The 26,563-nt window shown below is 33.3% G+C and overlaps 1 protein-coding gene across 1 annotated transcript; it reads left to right on the top strand.

The window, feature by feature from the left end:
• Positions 1–481: 481 nt before the first annotated feature.
• Positions 482–26,300, top strand: LOC126770306 (G-protein coupled receptor dmsr-1-like). Its single transcript, XM_050489664.1, has 4 exons — positions 482–700; positions 15,014–15,889; positions 16,953–17,130; positions 25,689–26,300. The coding sequence occupies exons 2-4, from the start codon at positions 15,092–15,094 to the stop codon at positions 25,859–25,861; spliced, it is 1,149 nt and encodes a 382-aa protein (XP_050345621.1). The 5' UTR covers positions 482–700; positions 15,014–15,091; the 3' UTR covers positions 25,862–26,300.
• The last annotated feature ends 263 nt before the right edge of the window (positions 26,301–26,563 follow it).

The following is a 26,563-nucleotide window of genomic DNA, read 5'->3' as shown; positions in this document are numbered from 1 at the left end:
AAAATAAGGAAAAAGCTTGCTATAGAAGAAACTTTCATTCGAAGATTATGGAGTTAAAAAGGGTTTCCATTGTTTATACACTGTAATGCGACTTATGGCGATATACTATTTTAATGCGTGCATTCCTGAAATGTTATTATAGTCAATGTCAATGTCGCAAATCACTTTCTGACATTTCACGACCGTTTTCTGCGGTGAGCGGTTTGAGTTTTTTCTTAAAGAATGGCCCTACTGTTCACTAGTCACTAATACAGAATACATATATAAATATAAAGATTGTTTTTTCCTTTCTTTATTTAAATGTAAATAAGGAATTGCAAGTAAATGTTGTATTTATATTTCAAATTTCAATATTGCAAGGTAGCAGGTGTATATTGTGTTTCGTCGCGTCTCCAAGCGGTTTCAGTTGCGGACATTTCAATGCAGGCGCTCGCAGAATTCTAACAGTTACAATGAAAGCGGCCCTGGCGGAGCACGCTCGTGCCGCCCTCACGGCGCTCTGTCACTCATTCGATACGGACGCGTAAATAATTCTAGACACGAACTTTGTCCGCACGAAAATCTTGATGAATTATTATCCTTGCAACTTTATCTCGTACTCTCGTTAGGATTCGGTATAGCATTTCTTATCAGTTATTTTTGTTCGTTGTGATGTGATGAGACGTGATTTTTTATTTGAGGTTGATATTTGTGTGACTTGGTAAGTATATTTTGTTAGCAAAAATATATGTTCTATTATTAGAAGTGTGTAGCATAAATATACATTTTAATTTTATTTTAAATATTGAATAATTGATTTTTCTTCGCATTGCTTACTATTTCTATTGTTATTTATTTCTAATATTAGTAATATTAAAAACTACACACCCTATTAGCCTGCCTATTTAGCTTAGTGTTTTGAAATTAAATTCCCTATGGTATTTCGTTATTTAAAAATATATTTTGGATTAAATTAATGTTCGATGTCCGTGAAGTTTTATCCATCTACAAATATTTTTGGAAGTCATTTAATTATGATTATATTGTACTTATTACGTTATACATTTTTAAGAACAGTAATACTAAAGTCGAAATTTTATCAAAAAAAATTGACGTCTGTTAAGAAATTTAAAAATAACTTTCCTAATTTTTGCTTATTAACAGCAATTAAATTAATACTGTGAAATACACTTCTTATAACGACTGTCTAAAGCTCTTCACAAATCTATTTAAGCTGTTGAAAGTATGAAGGTTCCAATTGGTCCACTGGATCTTCATACTTTAAACAGAATGTGGAAATTATAATAAAATAAAATTTTGTATTAAAATATTACTATATAAAGTTTTCTAAAAATGATGTCTCTTATTTATTTTATTTCTTAAAGTATATAACTCTAAGTAGAAATAGGTATAAGCTGTTCATTGGACTTTTACAAGCAATTTTGATGCGTCCTTAATTTAATTTGTCATTTTTTAACCGTAAAATCCATTACAGAATGTACTTATGAAATAGGCTAATGCTTTCTCAAAAGTTCATTTTGGAATGATATTTAAATCACGGATGTGTTTTAATTTTTATTGAGGATTTCTTGTCGTTGTGTGTATAGTAATTCGAAATGCTACCGTCGTATAAGAAATAATACTATGTTGGTTTCATTTTTCGGTGAAAGAATAAGTAAGGCACTGTAATTACGAGCAAAGAAAACATCTTATGCCATATTTGCCAGTTTTTGTTGAAAGCGAACTTTGTGGAAAAAAATAAATTGGACTCTATGCACATTTGTATTTTAATATACTTACATTTTATAATTTATCTTATAATATAAAAATAAGGACATGATTCTAAACATCATTAGAATTTATTGAGCATTTATGAACACAGTATTTTGATTCAAAGTTTACCCAAGGGCTAAGACACAACTTCTCATTAAATAATATTATAGGAAATTTGTATTTATATTATTGTGATCTCCTACTCAAAAGGAGAGGAGGTCTTAGTCCTTCCGTAGGATATTTGTAGGCTCTGATACACACTGATACAGTTTTTGTATTAAAAATAATATACTATTTCTATATGTTCATATAATACCATGTCAATAATTCAGAATCACCTTCTGTTTTGATTTTGGTTTAAAAAGTTAATGTATTCTGTATATGAACATATGTTATATATATATATATATTAGTTATATGAACATATTGAGCATTTATATCTATTAGTAAAATTTTACAAGTAATTTTGAACAAGCTCCCATCTGTGCAGCGGAAATTTTGCTCATCCTTTTGGGGCCGGTGACTGTATATTCTAGAACATATTAGAAGGTTTTACTAACTTAGATTACTTAACGGTTGTGATAAAAAATACATAACAACATTGGACAATCGATACAAGAATTACGAAAGTAAGGATTTTTTAATTTAATTATATACATAGGAAAATAAAATATAATATAATGCTAGTAATTAGCCCTAGTTTAGCTCTCGTGGATTTTTCTTTTTTCCTGAATAAATTAAAACTGTCTCCAGTTAATATAGACGTACATAATTGTATAAAACAAAAATGTGGTGTGTGATATATCAATGTTATACAATATAACTAATGTTAAAAAATCGATAAGATGTTTCGGACGAGCTATGGACTGCAAATATACTTTGCTCTAAAGTCTAAAGTGTATAAGACATGATACAATTATTTATTTCAAATAATTATACGCTGTTTTCACTCAATAATAGGTTTTGTTGTCGTCGGAAACTAGGTGTTAAAGCCTATTTGTACTTTATTACTGTAAAATCAAGAATGAATATTCATCAAGCATCATATTTTATCATCACAGAGCTCTAAGACTTTTGACTTTAACATTAAATAAGCTTTTTAGATACATGTTAACAGGGTTTGTCATCGATATGGTTAATTATTTGGAAAGGTTTTTTATAAAGGTATGATATAAGGGTGGTTTTTACGAACACACTAAGCCATGTATCATATTATATATATGTATATAGGTAAGAAAAATAAAATAAGATATTTCAATATATTTTAGCTTTTTTATTACGTGTACATACAAAGTCATTGACACTCACTTAAAAGTCTAGCCCAAAAATAGAAACAGCTTTGTAGTAAGAAATTGAGTTAGTTGGTGACATATTGAGTTTCTCTATATTGAACATTGACATGAAAAAAGTTTTTCGTTTACATCTACGATACTACGATATATATACGATTTGACGATAATACGAAAATTCATGCGAAATTGGGAACTTCTGAGTATTATTTAACTACCATCGCTCGAAATGTGCGACGAGGTTTGAAAACTTATGAATATGTTTCAATCATTGAAAGCACTTTGGTATATTATATGTAGTTATGTTGCTTCGAAAGCGATTTAAATTACCAGAATCAATTCTTGAATCTTGTAAATATTATTTATATCATGCAAGCGATCCAAGTGAAAACGAAATTTATATGTTTATGTTTAATTGACCAGATTTACATTTGCCAAACGTTGTGTTGAAAGTTCATTGAATACGCAACAGTGGTTTACGCCCTTGTGGGTTTCGGTGTTCGGTACCCTATGTCTTTTTTGTACCTTTGGCAAAAAGTATGCAAAATGTCATTGTGATTGGTTGTTTAATTTTTAATTTTAAGCGTACAGCTTATGTTAAGTGTGAGAACAAAAATAACAGGGGGTCAGGATCGAACCTGCATCATCAGGATCGACTTTTACATCGCGAGGTAGCATATTGTCATTATATCATTGCGCTATTGACGCTTTTTTAATATAACTTAGAATTATTTAGATAATGAAACATTGTGAATTTAGTATTCGTTTGTTATTATATAGGATTTATAAATGTAATTGTATACTTACCATCAGATGGAGTAGAGTCGTTTGCTCTTCCAAATTTACAAAAACATTATATATTTAAATTAGATAAATGTATTTTAATTAAGCAGACTAGAAATTATATTTTTTTTCGGTTGGAATCAACATTTTGAACCACTATTTGCATTAATTTAACTAATCTTTTAATATGACCGTTCAAAAGTTAGAAGTTTCTTGAGTATATATTGGTACCGTATTTATTGAGTTCGCTTGCTTATTCAGCGGTTTTAACTATGTCTGGGAACCCCTTTAATCCGGGTTTATAATGATACTATAATAGTTTTAAACGGTGTTGCTAGTGGAGATTTGATAAGTACGATAATAACGAAATTTTAAAAAAATGTGGCCCTATTTCTTATCATTGTTAAATTAATTATTCGAATGTCAAATCAATAATGTCAGAAAGAGCGAAATCAGTGTTTCATTAAATAGCCACTAAGCAACGTTAATAAGGAAGGCCGATAATATTTTTTAGCTGTAAATAAAAGTCAAAGTATTTGAATTACCATTTCCTTTTTTATGTTTGGACATGGCTCCGTCACTTTATTATGACATCAAATAATATTGTAGAATTCGTTTAAGACTTAATAGAAAACAAAATTTATTTCTTTTATTATTGTACCTACTTTTTGATATTGCATTTTAGTTGTGCCAGTGGGGCACAGATTATTTCGTCAATGTTACGTAGGAAATATATTATTTTAAGATTATCCTAAAACATTTTGATAAGAAGTTACCTAAGCAATATATACATACATAGATACGTAAATAGTATGCCATTAATGCGCTAACAAATTAAGTAAGAAATAATATTTTGTTTTAAAAAACTCATATACATCTATCTATCTAGCTATTTTTAGTTAATTTGTTATATAAAATACTAAATTATATAAAATAAATATAGTGTAAATAATTTATGTTAATAGAATGAAAGATTCAATATCTATAGCCATACATGAACATATAATGCTTTAAGTAAAAAAATTATAAAAACTTATAGTTTCTTGAGTATTGTTTAATCCAATTGAAATAGTTCTATTATTTTTAACTAGCTACTCGCCCCAGCTTCGCACAAGTAAAATAAGGGTCACATAAAATAAAATGATTATGTCGTAATACATCTGTAATTATAACTATTTTGGTTTACGCGTAAGCAGTAAAGCTCCCAGTCGCCTCAATGTTTACTGACATATTTAATAGTAATCAGTATATTTTAGCCAATTTACACAAAACCTTCCTCATGAGTCACTTCATCCTCTGGCGAAATCCGTATGAAAATCCGTTCGTTAGTTTTTGAGTTTATCACGTACAGACAGACAGACAGACGCGGCGGGGACTTAAGCTTTATAATATGAAGTTGTGCTCATTCATATAACCAAGTAAAATTGTAATAGTACACAAACACAATAAAAGTGTACATATATAACTCATGCCAACTTAATTTTAATTATAAGTGACTTTATAATTAATGTCGTCTATTCCCTTTTTACACCACGCCCGGCTAGACGAGTTCGAATGTAATTATAATTATTATGTATTATGAGATTATAATATGAAAATAATCATATTAAGATGTACTCGTGATGTATATTATCCATTATTTTTATTTAAAATGGATTTGACTATTAATTTGTAACATTTTACTTCATTTTAATAAGCGATGAGTATATTTTATAGTCATTTTTTTTTTTTATATTCGCCGGGAGGGCAAATGACTCTACTCCACCTGTTGGTAAGTGGTAGTAGAGTCCAAACGCGACGACGGCCAGTACAGACGGGAAAAACGTTCTGCACTAGCCGCCTTCGCCTTGCCGGCCCGCAAGATGCCTCTTCACGCCTCGTTTGAAGGAACCCGGGTTTTAAGAGGAGGGGAACACGTGAGCTGGTAAGGAATTCCATTTTTTGGAAGTGCGACAAAGAAATGAGATGCCAAATTTCTTTGTTCGCGATGGAATTGATGTCACAGTTAGTCGGTGACATCGAGAACCAGCTCGCGTGGACTTAAGAAGGAAGGGGGAAGCAGGAATTAGAGAGAATAATTCCTCAGAGCACTCGCCGTGATACAGTCGATAGAAAGCGCTCAGTGCTGCTATCTCACGACGCAATTGTAAAGGTTCAAGGGTGTTTGTGACCTTTACGTCGCCAATAATGCGTACGGCACGTCGCTGCAACCGGTCCAAGGCCTCAAGTAGGTACTTAGCGGAGCCATCCCAAAGGTGCGAGCAATATTCCACGCAAGACCGTACCTGTGTTTTGTACAGCAGGCACAGTTGTTGTGGCGTGAAAAAGCGCCGCACCTTGTTCAGAACTCCGAGTTTCCGTGAAGCTGTTTTTATAACAGCCTCGATGTAATCCCTTGGACTAAGGTCGCAGCGAACGTCAATCCCCAGCATGGCGATTTTGCTTTGCATCACCAGCGGAGTACCACAGAGGGAGGGAAGAGGGGAAAATGTTGACTTTTTCGCCGTGAGAGCGCATACCTGTGTTTTCTAGGCATTAAACTCAACAAGATTATCAGAGCCCCATTTGGCGATGAGCTCTAACGTCCTATTGAGTTCAATGACAAGATTCTTCCGCCTCTCCTCAATTTCCGCTCGCCCAGCCACTGCGCGTCCGTGGTATCCACCATGCACTGTACTATCGTCTGCATAGCAATGTATGTTCCCAAGAGAGAGCATATCATTGATATGCAAAAGAAAGAGTGTGGGAGATAGCACAGATCCCTGGGGGACCCCAGCATTCACTACATAGAATTGAGAAGCGCAACCATCAACTAAAACACGAAGGCTACGCTTGTGTAGGAAGCTGGCAATCCAGGTGCATAGCTGAGCAGGCAGACCATATGCCGGCAGCTTGGAGAGAAGACTTCTGTGCCAGACCCTGTCGAAAGCCTTGGAGATATCGAGGCTGACAACCAACGATTCTCCATGCTTGTCGATAGCTTCACCCCAGAGGTGCGTTACGTACCCTAGAAGATCAACTGTGGACCGTTTTGGTCGAAACCCGTATTGACGATCATTAATTAAAGAGTGATCTTCTAGGTAATGGATCAGTTGGTTGTTTAAAATCCGTTCCATCACCTTACAAAGTCCTGAGGTGATAGCTATTGGCCGATAATTTGCCGGGTCAGACCGATCCCCTTTTTTGGGAACCACTTGCACATTAGCTCTTCTCCAAGCCTCCGGCACACATCCCGAAGAGAGAGAAAGTTGGAACAGGCGCGTTAACACAGGAGACAGCTCCGCTGCGCACTTCTTCAGCACTGTGGCTGGTATTCCATCGGGACCGCCAGCTTTCCGTACATCAAGTGATTGCAGCTCCGCACGCACATCACGTTGCCTGATTTTAATGTCAGGCATCGTATGGCCACATGCAGGTATTGTAGGTGGCAGTGCACTACAATCATCGATGACGGAATTGTCGGCAAAGAGTTTAGCCAGGAGATCAGCTTGCTCTTGCGGACTGTGAGCTAGCGATCCATCCGGATTTCTGAGCGGTGGCAGCGAAGGTTGGCAGAAATTGTTTTGCACAGACTTGGTCAGACGCCAGAAGCTACGGGAGCCCCTAGGATGCGAAACAAGGTCATGACCAATCTGTACAATGCGCTGTGCATCCGTGTATGCCTTTCTACAGGACTTGGAATTTTTATTATAGTTTGCTTTCAGTGAGTCAATGTTAGATGCCCCGCTAATGCAGCCGTTGATCCACTTGCGATATGCCGCCTGCTTAGCTGATACAGCATCGGCACATTCACGAGTGAACCAACGGTTACGCGTACTCCTACTGACGAGATCTGAGCTAGGAATGTAGTATTCCATTCCCAGCATGATCTCGCCAGCAACAGCAGCGGCACTAGCTGTCGGGTCATTCCCACTGAAGCAACGTTCCTTCCAAGGGACCGACGCATAGTAATCGCGCATACCGTCCCAATCCGCCGACTTATAGTGCCAAACGCGACGTTTGCATACCGCTAGTGGCGGCAGCTTGGCCTGTGGCACTCTGGTAGAAATAAGGCTGTGATCCGAAGAGCCAAGAGGAGCCTGAACCACAACCTGATATTCCACCGGGTGAGAAGTCAGCAGAAGGTTCAGTAGAGAAGGTGTTTGCCCATCAATGTCTGGGATCCTGGTGGGCTGATCAACCAGTTGGGTCAAGTCATATGTGAGAGCAAAAGCATGAGCAGTCCTTCCAGCATGGTCAGTTTTGAGGGATTTCAACCAGGATTCGTGGTGAGCATTAAAATCCCCCAAAAACACGAATTCCGCGTTAGGAAATTGCTCTTGCGCAGCATCTGCCACCCGACTAAGATGGTCAAATAATCGGCTTGTCTCCAAGTCACCATTGTGGGATCTGTAGAGGCACACGTAGACTCGGCTCTGACGAACCAGGTCCACACGTACCACCAACATGGAGAAGGAGGGGTCCTCCAAGCAGCGCAGTCGGTGACAGCAAACATCCGTCCTGACGAACAAGCATACTCCGGCTTTCGCTTTGAAGGATTCTTCAAGCGTGTAGCCGGGATAATTAAGGTAGCTGGTATCGGCAGGACGGAGTATTTGTGTCTCCGTGAGAAACAACATTGCTGGCCGTGCTATCTCGAGATGGTGGTGGACAGCGTTGAGGTTAGTGTGGAGTCCTCGGATGTTAGAGAACTCGACCTCAAACAGCGAGGGTATGGTGGGGGTGTGCACCGCTGTACGACCGTTATTTCTGTTTTGTTGCGCCATTTGGGAAAAATAGAATGGAAAAGAGACGTGAAGCGAGCGATGTATTGCCACGATAGGGATGGGCAAAGCGTGGAGGCGTGTTTCCCCAAGTGGTTGCCAAAAGGAAAAATACACTGACCCGCCGGACGGAAGGGCCCCCGAACCCCCCCGGAAGTGGCCGCCGGGACCCCACCTACCGGTCACCAACCGGCACGACGGTCCACCCCGAGATTATGCGTGGCCTGGTGGGGCAGCCTCACGAGCTGGTTAGGCACGCTCGGGCCCCTGTACTATGCCACGGGCGGCCAGCGGAACAGCCGTTTCTTCGGGTCTCCCTATCCGGCAGGTCAATACAGTTTCCCCCGGCATTGGTTCAACAGCCGTCTCCAATTGGACCAACACCCATCGCGGCAATACTCGCTCGGGCTCTGGCTGTACGCTGGCTGACTTCGAAACGCGGCTGCAAGCCACTTCACGAGTTTTTCACCATGCGTACGGTGGTAACAAGCCAGGCGGATGTTAGCATCCTACCACCAGATGAGCAGATGGTCGCTCAGATATCCCTTAGTCGCCTCTTACGACACCCATGGGAAAGAGAGGGGCAGTGAAATGTATTCTTTCTCCGTCACTGCACGGATAAAAGTCATTGAAAGGACTTGTGATATTTGATACATAACATCACAAACTTTGCCTTCTTGTAAAAAATATTGATAAAGTTCGGAATATCATTAATTTCACTAATAGTAGGGTCCTGCCTTGACGTTTAGAAAGTTTAATTTAAACTGAAAATGGTTACGGCGCAATAAAGTATGTCTTGTAATTAATATATAATATTCTGAAATGTACCTGTTCTTTAATCCGAATAATTGTACAGCTGTTGTTGTTATTGTAAATAATTGTACAGCTAATAAGCCTTACTTTAAAGATTTTAATTATAATAAATATTATCATATTTAAGTTAGCTATAACTAACTAAGATATAAAATAACAGTTTTTAATTTCTATAATTAAAAATCAAATAATTATGTCGTTGTTTTAATACATTTTGAAAGAAATAGTTTATGTACGTCGAAATTAGGCTTAGACAACTTTCATGAAATAAATTTTATATCATGTTCTTATATAGAAATATCATTCGTTTTTAAAAGTATATAAGAATAAAAAAAAATATATCGATTTGATACTTAGTATTAGTTAATATTGTTGACGATCTACTTACATATTTAGTTTTGTCAAGTAAATGACAGCTGTAAGTACGTTCCTTTTGCCTAATTCGAGAGTTGATCGCCTTGTGGTATAACGATTATATTAAGAAATCATATGTATCGATACTAATCATGGCTCATACGGGGATATTCAATTCGAGTTAATGTGCTCAAAGCTAGATACGATTTCCTTCAGTATCGCGAATTGAGTATTACACATACTGCAGAGGGTAATTACTTTTTTAATTAGAAAATGAGTCATCAAAGAATTCCATCGTATTTCAAAATATCCGACTCACTAACTTAATATTTCTGTACGCTATGCAGTTCTAATGTAAATCATATTCAATCTCAAGTTTCAGTAAAATACTCGTACGGAATTTAATAATGTAGGTACTTTATTAATTTTTAATAAAAGTATATGTCAGTTGTTTCTGTACAACTATTCCCTGGACACATAGTCCTTACGATATTTTTTACTAGTTAAATAAAAAGCATTATTTTCCTTACAAACATAAAAGTTACAACAATAATACAAGTTAGTCTAATGCATATTAAAACTAAGAATTTACTACTAAATAAACCGTGAGTGTATAGTAAAGCTATAATTTATTATATAATCCAGTTTAATTTACATTATTTATCGAAGAGCCGACTCAGTAGCCGACGTGAGACGCGTTCATTTCATGATGGCAGTCTTTCCGAAACGTAGAGAACATTCCTCGGTCTAATTAACGTAAGTGAGATTTGATTTTATTATAATAACTGTCCTGATTGGTTTTTCAATGTTAGTTATTTCTGAATGTAACAATAAAAATATGTTTTGTTCAAGTGTACATAATCTTTTGTTAGGGGATCATTTTGTCATCTCGTCCCAAGCCACCGATAATTAATGTTCTTAGCTCCAGCTCAATTTCTTACGCGCTATTTTACTTTAGATTTATTTTTTCGGTAAATTTTATATACATTTTTTATAAAAATTAACCTTCGCATCATTTTCTTAAAATATTTTGATGGTATGTAAAACTCATGGGTATATAAATTTCTCTACCCAAAGCACTCGATCAAAATAACAAGGTTCTTCGAACAAAAGCAAAAGAAGATTATTTGTAAAGTATTTTTTTTAATAAAATGAATCGAGAAGTAATTTACCCTGGAGACTTAGATGTGAAAAAAATTTAATAGCTTTATTAATATTATGGTCGATTATTATTTCATCTTATTTGGTTATAAATTAAGCGATATTATTGGACCGATACGCAAAGGTATTCTAGATTTAGTTATATATGTTAGGTTAATACATACAGATATGTAAATTAAATGGGTGTTCCTACAGAATTCCCGCAACATTTAATTCAAATCACCCTCAACTGACAGGTCAACGAAGTGGAAATTAAGCTTAATTTACATAGTGCCTAACTTTGGCCTAAATGTTTTTTAAAGCTTTATTAGTAAGACAGTTTGTAACAGTTTTCGACAGTTACAGATATTAAGGGATTGTAACCATTTCGTTTGCAAAATAAGCTTATTTGGTTGACCTTATTATAATATTAGTCAGTGAATATCGAAAATTGTTATAGTGTACAATATTTGTTATGTTATGTTATAAAGAGAAGTAATATAAAACTCGTATTATTCGAAAGATACTAGGATGTGCACAAAAATTGGTTGATTTTGTCCAAAAAAAAATCATATTCAAATTTCGAACACATACTGATATAATAAATAGGTTTTTTATTTGCCATGCTAATTTAGGTTAGTTATTTTATAATTTTTTTCTTAGTATATATCACTTAAAACAATTATTATATATGTATATCACTCCATCACGGTGTCTTGTTGTAAGCAATTATGGTTGAATATCTGTATCTAAGAGGCCATAGTTGTAAGAACGCGTGAATCTTAAACGATCATCGTGGGTTCAAGCCTGGGCAAGTACCACTGAATTTTCATGTGCTTAATTTGTGATTAAATTGTGATCTTGTGCTTTACGGTGAAGGAAAACATCGTGAGGAAACTAAACTGCATGTGTCTAATTTCACTGAAATTTAGCCACACGTGTATTCCACCAACCCGCAATGGAGCAGCGTGGTGGAATAAGCTCCAAACCTTCTCTTAAAAAAGGGAGAAGAGGCCTTTAGCCCAGCAGTGGGACATGCACAGGCTGTTAGTGGATCTGTATTTCTTTAATGACATATGTGATAAAAATGTAACGTTCGCTGTTTGTGCAGGCTTCCTATTCATAATGTAATAAAAAATTAATACAATAAATTGTATTAAAAATATCGAACTACATAAGAAATCAAATATAAACTACTGAGAATAAAAATAACTATTTCAAATAAATACTTATGTATAATATGAAATTTGGTGCAAGGTGCACAAAAATGAATCTGATGATGTGTGGCAGACTGAAACATCTACAAAATTATTCTCACTTAAATTACTGGAAATAACTCGTGACTGTCTTTCTTTTAATTTCATTACATTTTTCTTATCTTACATTATTTTACAAGCGAAATAACTCAATAAATTAGCTGTTTCTCATTTGCTTTTGAAATACCTCATGCTTCTTACTCGAAATATATATTTGAAATGGAACTTTTGGTCTAATAATGATTAATAAATATGTGGGTATAATATTCTAGCAATATTAATCTAATAATGTAAAATTAAGATATTTTATATTTAAAACGTGGAGTATTATTTTCCATGACATTGTGTGGTTTGTATGGTGTGTCAAATATTCAAGATCAATTGACTCTCGGTTTGTATGGGGGCGAAACACAGTGGGTTGGGATGAAAGAAACATCGTTTCCGTTATAACGTGTGCAGGATTATGTGTTCGAAAACCGAATAAATCTTGCAGGCCGTCATGTGTGTTAAATAGAGATACTTTTTTGACTGAAATAAATGGACATAATAAATATATATGTCAGGAAATCGAATAAAGTGTTTTCGTAATAATTATTCTGAAATGCCGTACACCTACATTTTTGTGTTTATTCTGTAATATGTTTACAATATTTATTGCGGTTATTTTTGCGCAGCAAATTTTATGTAAAGACACACTTTGGAATTTTTAGGAGAGGATTAGATAAATAAAATTGTTAATGCCCAAACGATCTCGTCGATGGTAGACTGTTCCCAAGAGATTGAAAACAAATAATTCTTGTCCCAACGATACGACACTAACATTACCATTTGTATAGCCATCTTTATTATTAAAGAGTATTAAGTCGTTTCAACTTATTTAATATTGATATAGGTAATAAACTTATAAAAATATAAACGATAACTTGAGGCCACAAAAAATCCTTTACAATGTTTTATGCCGAAATCTAGCTTGATAGCCGAAAGTAGTATTGATATTTCTTTCAAAATTTTATACTCAATAAATGTGTAACAAAACAAAAATAAATATATCCATAAGGAAATCATTATTATAAAAAGGAGCTAAAGTCTAATTCCATAATTATAGTGATTATTAGTAAGAATATCTTTATTAGACTAAACCTACATTATCCTTATTTTTAATTTTTAAAATGAAATATTGTTTTTATTTTCAATAATAAGATAACACAAGGTTTACTTTTTTTTATTATATTGTAATAAGTATTTAAATAACGTATTTGTGCATCTGTTTATTTATATATTATAATTATATGTATAATTATATGGCTCTATAAGATTTCATGCGGTATTTAACCATTATTTGCATAATTTCTGTGATAAGGTTAATATGTAAAACATTTTTACAATAATACGTATTTTATTTGATAATAATTAAGATATTCTGCTATCAAGTGTTTAAAGGTTTAACAGAAATGTATGTCTAATTAACGTATCTCTTTGCTACGGAATCTTTTTAGGTTTTAGAAATGTCTTCAGCAGAAGAAAAACTGCGATCGTATGGATAGATTGTTTATATTCGTACATTAGTAACGTTATCCATTTTTACGTAAAACAATGTCAAAAATGAATTTCATTTTAATTTATTTACCTCATAGTATTTAAACCTTACCAAAATTTTGATTTTAAGATATATTACGAGATATTATCGATATGAAGAAGAGGCGTGGGCCGTACAGTATGATGGCCATCTGAAATAGGACATGCGAGGCCCCCACCTCACGCGTCTGCGGCCCCACAATTCCTATCTTTTAAGCTCCGGGCGTTGGGGCTGACCTTCAACTTAATCTAATCCCTCTAATTTTCATTCTTTTTATCACACCATTACAAATAAATATAATTGAATGTATATACTGAAAAAATGTTTTGATTCAATAAAAAACATAGACATATCTTACTTTGCATTTTGTGGGCGAAGTGGCGATGATTAGTCCTAGTTTAACAATATATTTAATGACATTATTAATTATTTAATAATTTATGAATTATGGATTAAATTTCAGAATAATAATTGTTTTAATTAACAAGACACTACTTTATATAGCTATACATATATGTACGCAAGCAGAATAATAGGTACAGTTCGCTATTGTCCCGGCCAAGCTAATGTTTAAACAATAAGCTTAGGACTTTAAGGACTTTTGGGTCAAATATTACATTAACCTTATCTCTGTAATTTACCATCTCTATTGAAAGTACAAACAATAAACTTATAATCCTCAAGCAAAAATTTTAACTTAAACATATACTTAATTAATTCTAAGAATATGTAAATGTCAGCGCTAAATGTTCTTCACATTTAATTTCTCAATTATATACTTATTTCGATTCTTCGTAAAGGAAAACTGCGGGCGTGCTAAGAAAGCTCGTGTAGGAGTTTGTAGTTGTATTTGAGAAAGTCGGACGAGAACTTTCACACACTTATCCAGTAATCTTGAAAATATGAGCGGTTTTAAGCTGTCAATAATGGAGGATGAAATATTTTGCTGTTCTTTGCCATATCGCGCTTTGTTTATTTACAATTTACTTTCTCACCCCAACTTTAACTGTTGCAAGATATAGTAATTTAATATTTACCTATAAACTTGAAATAAAGATTTAAATAAAAACAAGTTATCAGTAATTCTCCCATACGTGAATATTTGTTAATGTTATTAGGTAATCACAAGTTAAATATTATCCAAAGTATGGTTTAAGAGCAAATTAACATATAGAGGATATTACCTAAATAAACTATTTACAATAAGCGACCACGATTATCAATTTTTATATCAATTACGAAAATCTGACTTATTCAAGCGGCGTTAAATTTGTCTTTTTTTTTCAGAAAATGTGTACTAATCTGAAGAAAAGCAGATACTCTACTGCCAAATATTGTATATCATCAAAGCTGTAAACAAGAAAAATGTCCGGCTCAGAAGCAAATGGAGGTGATGCGATAGTGGCATACTGCGTGCCTGGTGGACCAAACTTCCAACGAGTCTACGTGAAAGTGCACGGCTATGTAGCGCTTATTATCTGCCTACTAGGCTCCGTCGCCAATTCTGTCAACATCGCTGTACTTAGCCGCAAGGAAATGACATCGACTACAAACTCCATCCTTACCGCACTCGCCGTCGCAGATCTCCTGGTGATGATAGATTATATACCTCTAGCACTTCATGTATACACAACAATTGCAGAAGAGCTCAACCGCAATTCGTATGCTTGGGCAGTTTTCGTGTACTTCCATTCTATATTTAGTCAAACTTTTCACACTATTTCTATCTGGCTTACTATAACATTAGCCGTTTGGAGATTCGTTGCTATTAAATTCCCTCAGAAAAACAAGACGTTTTGTAATAAAAGGAATACGAATATAGCGATTGCGGTTGCTTATGTCGTTTGTCCAATAGTGTGTCTACCAATTTATTTTGCAATGAAAATACAGGAGTTGCCGAATAAGGATAGTGTAAAAAATAATGTGACAATGAATGAAACTGAATTTGTGAATGTTTCCGCAGTCGGCGAACCAACATACGCGATATCAATGACGAATAATCAATATCTATTGACCTCTATCTTTTGGATTTACAGTGTTTTCTTAAAATTAATACCTTGTGTAGTGCTATCTATCCTGAGTGTGTGTCTTATATTGAAAATGAAGTCAAGTGATAGAAGACGACAAAAATTATTGAAAAAGTCTGCTGTTGCTACTAATGAGGTAATACTAAAATAAATGCATATACTTATAGCGATAGTTTAATTCCTATTATGCTTACTTTGTTTACTTAGTAGTTTTAATCATGGTAGCTAATAAGTCCAAATTTAGATTTAAAAATTATAAATCAAAAAATTATCATAAAAATACAAAGGACTTTTTACTCTTTATAAGAAGTTGAAAATATAATCATTCGCAACTTTTGAATATTTTGTGTTTGGTTTTACTAAATTTTCGCCGTTAGTGTAGTATTTAGATATTTTTTTAAAGTAAAATTACACTAACAATATTCTATTATTATATAATTATATATCTTTCTTATTGTTTAGTAATTTAGCGCAAGAATTTCAATGTATCGCATTAAATAGAGCAAAGATTTAACAAAATTGCTCTTCATGAAACATGCGATTTGGAATGAGCGTACATAATTTTTTATACCATACTAAATCGCGTCTTTGCAATCGCCCACGAGCATTTCTATTTTCATAGTCATCACATAAACACGGTGAAATGTTAGGACATTTATGCATGGTATGACATGAGTTACCTCTCAGTAAGTGGTATTTTATGTGAAGAGAAATTATAACTATAATAATGTGACAAGCAGAGGTATTTTTTATATATTCCTCCTATCACTTTTATATATACTATATAACGAACAATCGGCTATAGATAGATTTTTTTCTCATTGTATAGCGAAATCGTTAGTCGTTTACGAATGTGTATCTAATATTATAAGATGATATAAGATTCACTTGACACATGCATGCATCTAACATTATAAGCAACATATTATATTAGCAATACTAGTACATTAGGTTGTGGTTGGAGAAATTTTAAGTATAGTAATTATACAAACAAGATCATAATTTAACGATTATAGTTTAATAAACCATGATTGCAATCAACGTAACGTATGTAGAAAATTTCATTAATAAAAAAATAATAGGGAAACATTATTTACTTTCGTTTAGAATTTTAAATTGATTCTAGTCTAGAGTATCCATTCTATTAATTCAAAATGTGTTGATGTAGTATAATTTTAACATTGTGTTGTTTTCTATAGGGAGAAAAGACTCGTCTAAACGAAGATGGCGGTAAGAGGGGTGGTCGTACAGATCGCACAACGCGCATGTTGGTGGCGTTGCTCGGACTGTTTCTGGCTACAGAATTACCGCAGGCTCTGTTTGGCCTGCTTACTGCAATCGCTCCGCATCTATTTGGGATATGCTACTATGCCTTTGGTTAGTAAGATTTTGTAATTAATATTTTTTAATTATTTTGTTAATGTCCCAATGCTGGGCTAAAGGCCTCCTCTCCCTTTTTTGAGGAGAAGGTTCGGAGCTTATTCCACCACGCTGCTCCAGTGTGGGTTGGTGGAATACACATGTGTTTCCTCACCATGTTTTCCTTCACGTTAATAATCTATTACTTTTATATGCATAATATATCATAACATTGACGACTTAAGTCAATATGTATAAACCAAAACATAATAAAATAAATATAATTATACAATAAATAATAAAAATAGCTACTGTAAGTCATGACCACGTAGAATGGCAGCAAGAAAGTTATAATTAATGCAGTATTAATTGGTGTCATCGATTGTGTGACGAATTGTTTTTCAAGTTTCAAATTCAAAGTCCCGTTTCAGCTATTTCTACAACTTATTTCGTAGCTCCATGTAATAGAGGCTTTATCACATTTAATCGATTAAATTTATTCGAAGGAGTAGCGTCAAAATCATTTGAACTTGTCGTTATATCTGTTGGAAGGTCGGCATTGAGCTTTAGATTTAAGTTACTTTTATATATACATATATGTTTTTATTTATTTTAAAGTACAATTGGTAAAAATATAAATTAGTTTTTATCATATAAGTATTTTTGAGGTCGGCTCTTTTTTATCACATAGGAATGAAGAACCATTTTTATGAACTTTCCTTTTCATTTAAGAACAATGAATTATATGTTTAAATATATAAATATTATGAAAATAATTAACTGAACACAATTTTATTATGTATACACATTTAAAGCCAAAATCTCATGAATGTAAATTGAGGTTAAAAGAAAAATAAATTTCAAAGGCTTTCATTTAGATGTCGAAAATCCACATTTATGTTTGCGTTCAAAATGACTTCCTCCCCGTAAATTTTGCAATGGTAACTTTAAGATTCATGATTTTAATTACTACTGAATTTAAATTATAATTTAATGTGTTATATTTATAAAAAAAAAGATTTATACGGACAATTCGATTTTTAGAAGTATAACAAATTCGTTTTTTTCTATTTTCTGTCTCATTTTAAATTAATGTTAATGAATCTGTGAAAAGATTATACATAGTAGAAGACTAATATTTAAGGATAGGGTACACTAAATCAATAAAAAATCAAATGAACAAACCTTATTTATTTTAACAGATTAATTCGATTTATAATATAATATATGATTGAAATATTTTTCATAAATTTTTCGGGTGTTATATTAATATGGCTGCTCGTCAACTCGACTATTTTTGCAAGTAAAAGTGTCGAGAGAATAATTAAAAAACTTTACATATACCATGCACTTATGTCTATGCTAAGTTCATAGAAACACAATGACATAAAAAAATGAGATTTATATAACTTATTTCTCTAGTTTGATTAAGCGATTTTTCGATACACTCGATTACACTCATTTACGTATATGTTTGAAAGAACTCAAACAAAAATGTACATGAAGGATTGCTTAGAATATATATGAATAAAACTAATAATGGTAAATGACACAAAAATCGGCGCATCAGTAGACAGGCATTAGGTAAATCCATTTTATTATATAATTCAAACGTAAGTAAAATTAACGGTGATCCATCGAAGACGTTTAACCATGAGATGGCTGCCCGTTTGAAGTCCAACAATATATATAAAAGATTCAAGGAAAACTATATAACTAACTTCGCAAAAAAATTGCGATATTTGGAAACTTGCAATATTTGGACCACTGATTCTGAGAGTAATCATTATAAATTTCGAGAAAATAAAAAATAAAATAAAATTTGCAAATAAGAATTAAAATCCTTCTGCTTTTAAATGAGTTATACATATATGTAAATAGATGTCAAATTATATGTATTGACCAGCTTTTTAACGTACATTTAAATATTGTATTTGTTACTGTACGATTATCACAGTTGATAACATAGATGTACACGATCTCTTCCAGGCAACCTTTGGGCAGAGGACTGGAAAGGGCTACAATATACTTTTTAAACATTTTGTAGGCCGAAACGACAGATTAATATAATTATTAAAGATTTGCTTTAAATACCTAGACAATTAGACTATCTTGCACTCTAAATTATGATCTTATTTTAGAAATTCCTAATTTGTTTTAAATCAGTATGATTTTCGTCTAAGATATACCATGTAAATAATACATTACTATTCCATTATATTATGGAAGATTAAAATATACTGATATATCAACAACTTAAGAAGTATGGCTTATTAAATAGAAGTTAGTAAATTAGTACCTAAGTTACAGTTAAGCATTAATACATGTCTTCTCTGAGTCTCTGAACCTTTTATGGCCAGCTATAGGATCTAAGAAGAATACAGCGATATAACGAATACTTTTTACAACATAACGACTGTTGGTAGGGCTTTGTGCAAGCTCGTCTGGGTAGGTACCACCCACTCATCAGATATTCTACCGCAAAACAGCAGTACTTGGTATTGTTGTGTTCCGGTTTGATGTGTGAATGAGCCAATGTAACTACAGGAACAATTAATGGTCATTACATCTTAGTTCCCAAGTTGGTGGCGCATTGGTGCTGAAGCGACCGTCAGTTGGCTGTCTACCTATACTATAAAAAAGATTTTTCTATATTGTCGTATAATAATTTACTGTGTTGTTCATTTGAGTGTATAATTTAACTTATTAGTTTTGAAATTAAATCATTATATAATACACAAATGAGAAAATTCCACTTACGTCACATATTTTTATAAACATTTTTAAATGGGGTTTGTTTTAACGAATCAATCAAGTACATTTAAGTAATAATAATGTATATGTATTCAAACATTTAATTATTAATAGCTTCAAACCGCGTCTCAGACCGCGTGTCTGGGGGAGGAGGTGTTAGGTCTTTTTGTTAAGTCAATATATAAGCTATCTCTATTTCAAATTTATCCAAATCCATATGGCCGCATTCGGGTGATTAAGTAATAAACATACAAACTTGCACATTTATAATATTACTAATTTCCACACGCGGCTTCGCCTGCGTTATAGGGGTGGGGGGAGATGTAAGATCTCGGTCCTTTTTTGTTTCCCTTTTGACAACGTATGCAAAATATCATGATGCTTGTTTGAGAAGTTATGACGTGAAGCGTCATTAACAAAACAACAAACAAATATACAAATCACTTTCGCATTTATAATATTAGTAGGATAGTCAAATTGTAGTACCTATCGATAAATTATATTACGCATAACTTTATTATTATAGATAGGCCCTCACCTATTGCAGTTTTCTTTGACAATTTTCCAGTGGGGGATGTTATATGCAAATAAAGTTAAGCGACTCTATTAACTTTATTGATCGTAGCTGAACTGTCCCTATTTCAACTCTCGCCAGTATGTGCAATAACGTGCTGGAATCGAAGTTCATTATACGTTATACATGATATGCTTGCGGCTTACTGGTAAATATCGAGTTCTGTATATTATATAATCATTCTAAAATCAATTTGAATTTATTCAATTTCAATTCACTTGGTGATAAAGCTTTACCCGTCTAAGTTCTCGCCCACTCATTAAATATTCTACCATTAAACGAAATGAAACTTAGAATTGTTAATATTTCTTATAGTGCCAATGTCTTTATGCGGTGGTGATAATTTTCCACCGGGTGGCCCATTTGCTAGTCTGCCTACCTATTAAAAATAATAAAAATAAAACCAAAGAAAAAGGAAACACATATTAGATGTCATCTAACATAGTAATATCAAATTCGGTATACGTTTTAAGACCTATTTTTATCGTTATTTAAGTAGTGTCATAAAATGTCACGAAATTCCCTGAGGTCATGATTGAATTCTATAAATTTTACGATACTTGACCCGTAGACACGTCATAGAAACACTTAAATAATATTACTGGTTCAAAAGTTTTACGTGAACAAGATACTTCGTACTTTCCATGTCTATTGGGATTAAGAACACTATGCATGTTTCCCGAATTTGAAAACAAAGAAACTTGCGTTAAGCTTCTTTGATATCCCTACTAGCTACCGTCGCGATTCTATGCACGGATAATATTTTATAAATGTATATTTCACCTCATTATTTTTCTTCAGAAATTGTATATAATAATAAAACGAGATACGTTATCAGAAATATATACCCTCAACATATTATTTGTGCGATGACAAAGCTTATACGTTAGATAATATGTTCATTGATAAATCGCAAATGGATTGTCTAGCTAAATTACGGGCCAACACCGTTAATTAATATTGACTCTTTTTGTTCAACTTCCCCGATTTCTTATTGATGAAAATCGAACATTGCTCGAGAGAATTTCACACAAGAAATTGGAAAAATATAGGTTTTCTACTTTCTTTTTAGCACGACTATGAATTTGTAAGGTACAAACAGGTAAGGCGTCATTAATATACCCTCATTAGTTATTTAATTGATTTTTTTTACGAAATGGAAGGTTATTTTATTTCCTATTCAACAGTATTAGGTTAAAGTATTAGGTCCCTTAGCACAGGGCAACCTAGTTTGGGCTCCTGTCTCCCACATATAACTGTATTATAATATCTTTTTATTATAATATCTTAATGTATATAATTCTTCTGCACGTGTGTTTGATCCCCTAAACGGCTAGAGCGATTTGGATGAAATTTATGAATATATTTGAATGAGTTACTGAATTAAACCCGGTAGATGGCACTGCTGTCGGTAATGAAAAGATATCTATACGGCAAGACGACGCTTGCCGGGTCCGCTAGTAAATATTATAAAATAATAATAATAATAATAAATTTACTAAAATAATGTTATGATATAAATATGAATACAAGGAAAAATAAATAAATTACGAGGGATTATAAAGAAAGCTGGCATTTAATCTCTTGAAAGCGAGGTTAATCCTAAACTGTCAGCATTCAGTCCCTAAAGAACTTTAAGTGGATGAATTGAAGAGTACTTAAAAATTGAGCCTCGTTGCTTCGAAAAATTGAAATTTCAAACAGTTTTAAAGTTTTTTCATAACAAATATTTTAATAACTTAACAATAGTGTCAGTGTATAATTTTAAAAGAATAAGCGGTAATTATTATTTAATGAACAAGAAAAGTAAAAGCAACCTTGTAATATTAATTGTAGAATTAGCTCGCTGAAGCGGAAGTGGGCTGGTCATGTCTCCAGGCGCATTGATGGCCGATGGAGCCGACAATGTGTTAGAGAGGACAAAAAAAAAATATTAGGGCTTTTCTGTAAGAAACAACCAAAGGTCATTGCGGAATACGATCGTGAAATACCAGACAGTGATCGCATACTAGTGTATGAAATTTCATTATTTAAGTATTATAATTACTTATTTATCTATTAAATAGTATCAAAATCATCATCGAAAGTCGGTGTAAAACAATAATTCACAAGTGAATTTGAAGTGAGTTTTTTTTTTTTTTTTTATAGAATAGGAAGGTGGACGAGCATATGGGCCACCTGATGGTAAGTGGTCACCAAACGCCCTTAGACATTGGCATTGTAAGAAATGTCAACCATCGCTTATAGCCAATGCGCCACCAACCTTGGGAACTAAGATTTTATGTCCCTTGTGCCTGTAATTACACTGGCTCACTCACCCTTCAAACCGGAACACAACAATATCAAGTATTGCTGTTTTGCGGTAGAATATCTGATGAGTGGGTGGTACCTACCCAGACGGGCTAGCACAAAGCCCTACCACCAGTAGGGTTCCTACAGAGCTGAGTTGCTTGCCTTTTTTCAATTTGGAAAAATCTATTTAATCATGTAACATTAAAAAGTGCTCATAGGCGCCTGAAATTGAGCAAATTTTTTGATGAGACACGAGAGAGGGTTCGTTGTCAGTTTTGTCATAGTCACTGCTTTAAGTGATGACTGCTATAAGGATGATATCGTTTGATGTAATAAAAATTTCAGGGCTTATATTAAAACCCTTATTTTTAGGGTATGATGTTAATTAAATTGCCAAACACGCATTTTTCATACGAAATCAATTTACAGTAAATATTCTCTAGGCAATAAGTTCATTTGAAACGGACATAGGGTTTTGTGCAAGCCCGTCCGGGTAGGCACCAATGGTAGGTATGAATGGGTATTCATCAGATATACTACCGTCAAACAGCAATACTTAGTATTGTTGTGTTCCAGTTTGAAGGATGAGTGAGCAAGTGTAATTACAGGCACAAGAGACATAACACCTTCGTTCCTAAGGTTGGTGGCGCGTTAGCGATGTAAAGAATGGATAATACTTCTTAAATTTCCAGTATCTATGGGTGGTGGTGACCTATAGCCTAAAAAAAAATAGTTCATATGGATATAATAAAACCTTTTAACAACCAAACTATTACCTAACACATTGTTTTTAGAAGTTTTTTTCTCAACATAGTAATCATAATGCCAATGTTAGCTTTTCTTTTATTATCTCGACTCTTATTCTTTTTATCTCGAGCGAAAACGTATATGCTCTGTAAACATTGCTTATTACTGACGATGAGTCGGATTGAGTGTCGATATAATTGTAATTTTTAAATTACAAAAAAGTAAGAGGTTACATATACGTCCCAGGCTTTTTCATTAGAAAAAAACACGAAGCGCACGGATTATACTGGAATACTGCTAGACCAATTTGGATAACTTAAACCTTATTCCAATCTGGTATTATTTCCCAAAGTTTTTATTTTGTCAATCAAAAATGAGCGCGGTGCTTCTACATTGTATACAGACTTTTTAGTTTTTTATAATTCTGGCATATCAGATAGCTTTGTCATTTTTCATAGCGTAGTGATATTTTGTTATTTTTTAATTCGATAAATGTATATTTTTTCATTCGTTGACTGATAGAATTTTTTTAAGCATAAGCTTGTACAAATATCAACCATCAACCAATTAAATTTAATCCATTTAACCTTTCATAATTATGTTTGAACGACGACGGGTAGATAAACTTATATAAATCCTTTGATTCAAAATTTTTAGGAATAATTGAAAATATTTTATTGATTGTGATAAAACTTTAAAAGTTACGGGAATAATCATATTATGGTATTTTTAAATTTTTTGTATACACTTTAAATTTATAATAATTTTGCGATAATTCTTTGATGTCGAAACATAAAAGAGCGATAGCTTTTTTTTTAACTGATGATTGAGTAAGAAGAAAATCATTCATGATTGAGTTTCTCGAACTTCGCCGAAGTAATAAATATTTATTCTCGTCAAATCCAAAAATACATTAGCATGATATACGATATGCAACTGTTACTGTTCACAAAATAGAAATGCCTTGCATAAATTTTTTTAATTTATAAATTTAATTTAACATTTTGTTTGATGTTTACGATTTTTTTTAAAAATAGCTTTTATTGTTATTTTATTTCTTATCGTAAAAGGGTAAGGCCCACAGATATCTTCTGGCTGATATCTATACACCCTCCAATTTAAAAAGGTATGAGTCATCTAAATCTTTTTGGGTCAAAGGTGCTATTCTTAAGTGCTCGTTAGGAGGAAGGCAAAATTCACGTAAGTTGCAAGTTCAGTACAAATAAGCTGTTAACGTTCTGCTCTTTATTCCTTTTTTTTTCTCATTGTAGTTTAACCGTAACCGTAACAGCCTGTGAATGTCCCACTGCTGGGCTAAAGGCCTCCTCTCCTCTTTTTGAGGAGAAGGTTTGGAGCTTATTCCACCACGCTGCTCCAATGCGGGTTGGTAGAATTCACATGTGGCAGAATTTCAGTGAAATTAGACACATGCAGGTTTCCTCTCGATGTTTTCCTTCACCGTAAAGCACGAGATGAATTATAATCACAAATTAAGCACATGAAAATTCAGTGGTGCTTGCCCGGGTTTGAACCCACTATCATCGGTTAAGATTCACGCGTTCTTACCACCGGGCCATCTCGGCTTTTTGGGGGTCCTGGTATCCTCGGTAAGTCGTATATCTGTGTTAAAACGTAGATACGACATGAGATGATTTCACTTTGACCAAGTCATTGTAGTTTAAAAGAGAAAAATTGTATTAAAGAGAAAATTGTTTGTGTACCTTATCCGTTTGGTTACGAAACGTTTTTATTTATTTGTAATAGTTCGATTTGATTATAAACTTGGAACATTCGTCACAGCAGTGAACTTCATTTGCTAATGTGTTTTAATATAAATTCTGATCATATTATGTAAAACCGTCATTTTGTAAAGAATGTAAGTCATATGTATGATAACACATCAAAAAGAAAAGCATACCTGCAAGATTTGACTAATATGTTCATTTCCAAACCTTTTCCTAAAAATCAGCGTTCTAGAGAATCAGAAAAACTTCTTAACTTTAGATTAAATATTTACATAGATTTCGTTGTAATCGAGTATAATCGAGATGGTTTGTGTAAGTACTAACACAGGATCTCTCAGGGCTACTTTATCAGTAGTACCAATGGTTACGCTGCTTTATAAGTAGGTATTTATTTTCACCTATTCAACTTTATTGGTAGTACTAACGAAGATAGAGCTGCTAATGATAATTTATTTTGTTGACAGGCGAGGTGATGGACCTCATGGCGTTGGTTGGCTCTGCCGTGAACTTCGTGTTGTACTGTAGTATGAGTCGTCAGTTCCGTTCCACTTTCACACGGCTTGCTGGGAAACTGCTACCGCCATTGGTTCACCATGACAGCGAGCGTGTGACCACCACCACTACAGTTAAGGCGTAGCGATCGCGGTCCGCGGTCAATACGACTGCGCAACTTTAAAAACGTAAACAGTGAAAGAGTGATTTAATTCAAATAAAAAGTTTTTTAATTTATTGAATGTGTTTTAGGATTATGCGTTTCGATTAAAGTTATATTTTAAGTTTCTGTATATTTTAAGTGTCTTCATGCGCTCGAAATTGGTTTATTTTCAAGCAATTTCGTACCAAAAGGGATACGACAGCGAACTTTAACAATTCAAGTTTTCTAAGAGTGATACTGAAATCGAAAGTTATACTTTGAGATTGACTTTCATGAAACGTAGGAATATATGTATAGTAAATAGGACCTTTATAATAAGATATTATACGAACATATGACTATATTTCTTAAATAAATATTATTTACATTACAAGATAGCTTGGACAAACAAAAAAGTCAATAAAAAAATGATCAAGTTATTGTACGCATCAATGTGTTAGAAGTAGATATTTATTGTTATTTAATATTTTTGTTCATCTAGTCAGACTTATTTTAAAATTATTTTTGTAAGTGTACATTTAATATAATAAGTATATGATGCTTAGTTATTTTAGTTTGAGGTACAACATAATACCAATTATTATTTAGTAAAAGTAATTGTACTCTGTACCATTTGTAGAATTTATTTTTTGTTAAACGTAGGCAGACAGGCGATTGGGCCGCCTGATAGCAAATTATCACCAC

Source organism: Nymphalis io, chromosome 8 (assembly GCF_905147045.1).
Source record: "Nymphalis io chromosome 8, ilAglIoxx1.1, whole genome shotgun sequence".
In the NCBI taxonomy this organism is placed as follows: domain Eukaryota; kingdom Metazoa; phylum Arthropoda; class Insecta; order Lepidoptera; family Nymphalidae; genus Nymphalis; species Nymphalis io.
Note: the sequence above shows the minus strand (reverse complement) of the source record. Positions and strands in the feature narration are given on the sequence as shown.

Bases quoted from the DNA above. Each gene is read 5' to 3' on its own strand.
- LOC126770306 (XM_050489664.1), top strand. From the start codon at position 15,092: ATGTCCGGCTCAGAAGCAAATGGAGGTGATGCGATAGTGGCATACTGC. The intron at 15,890-16,952 runs GTAATACTAAAA...TGTTTTCTATAG, and splicing joins CTGCTGTTGCTACTAATGAG to GGAGAAAAGACTCGTCTAAA. The intron at 17,131-25,688 runs GTTAGTAAGATT...TTTTGTTGACAG, and splicing joins GATATGCTACTATGCCTTTG to GCGAGGTGATGGACCTCATG.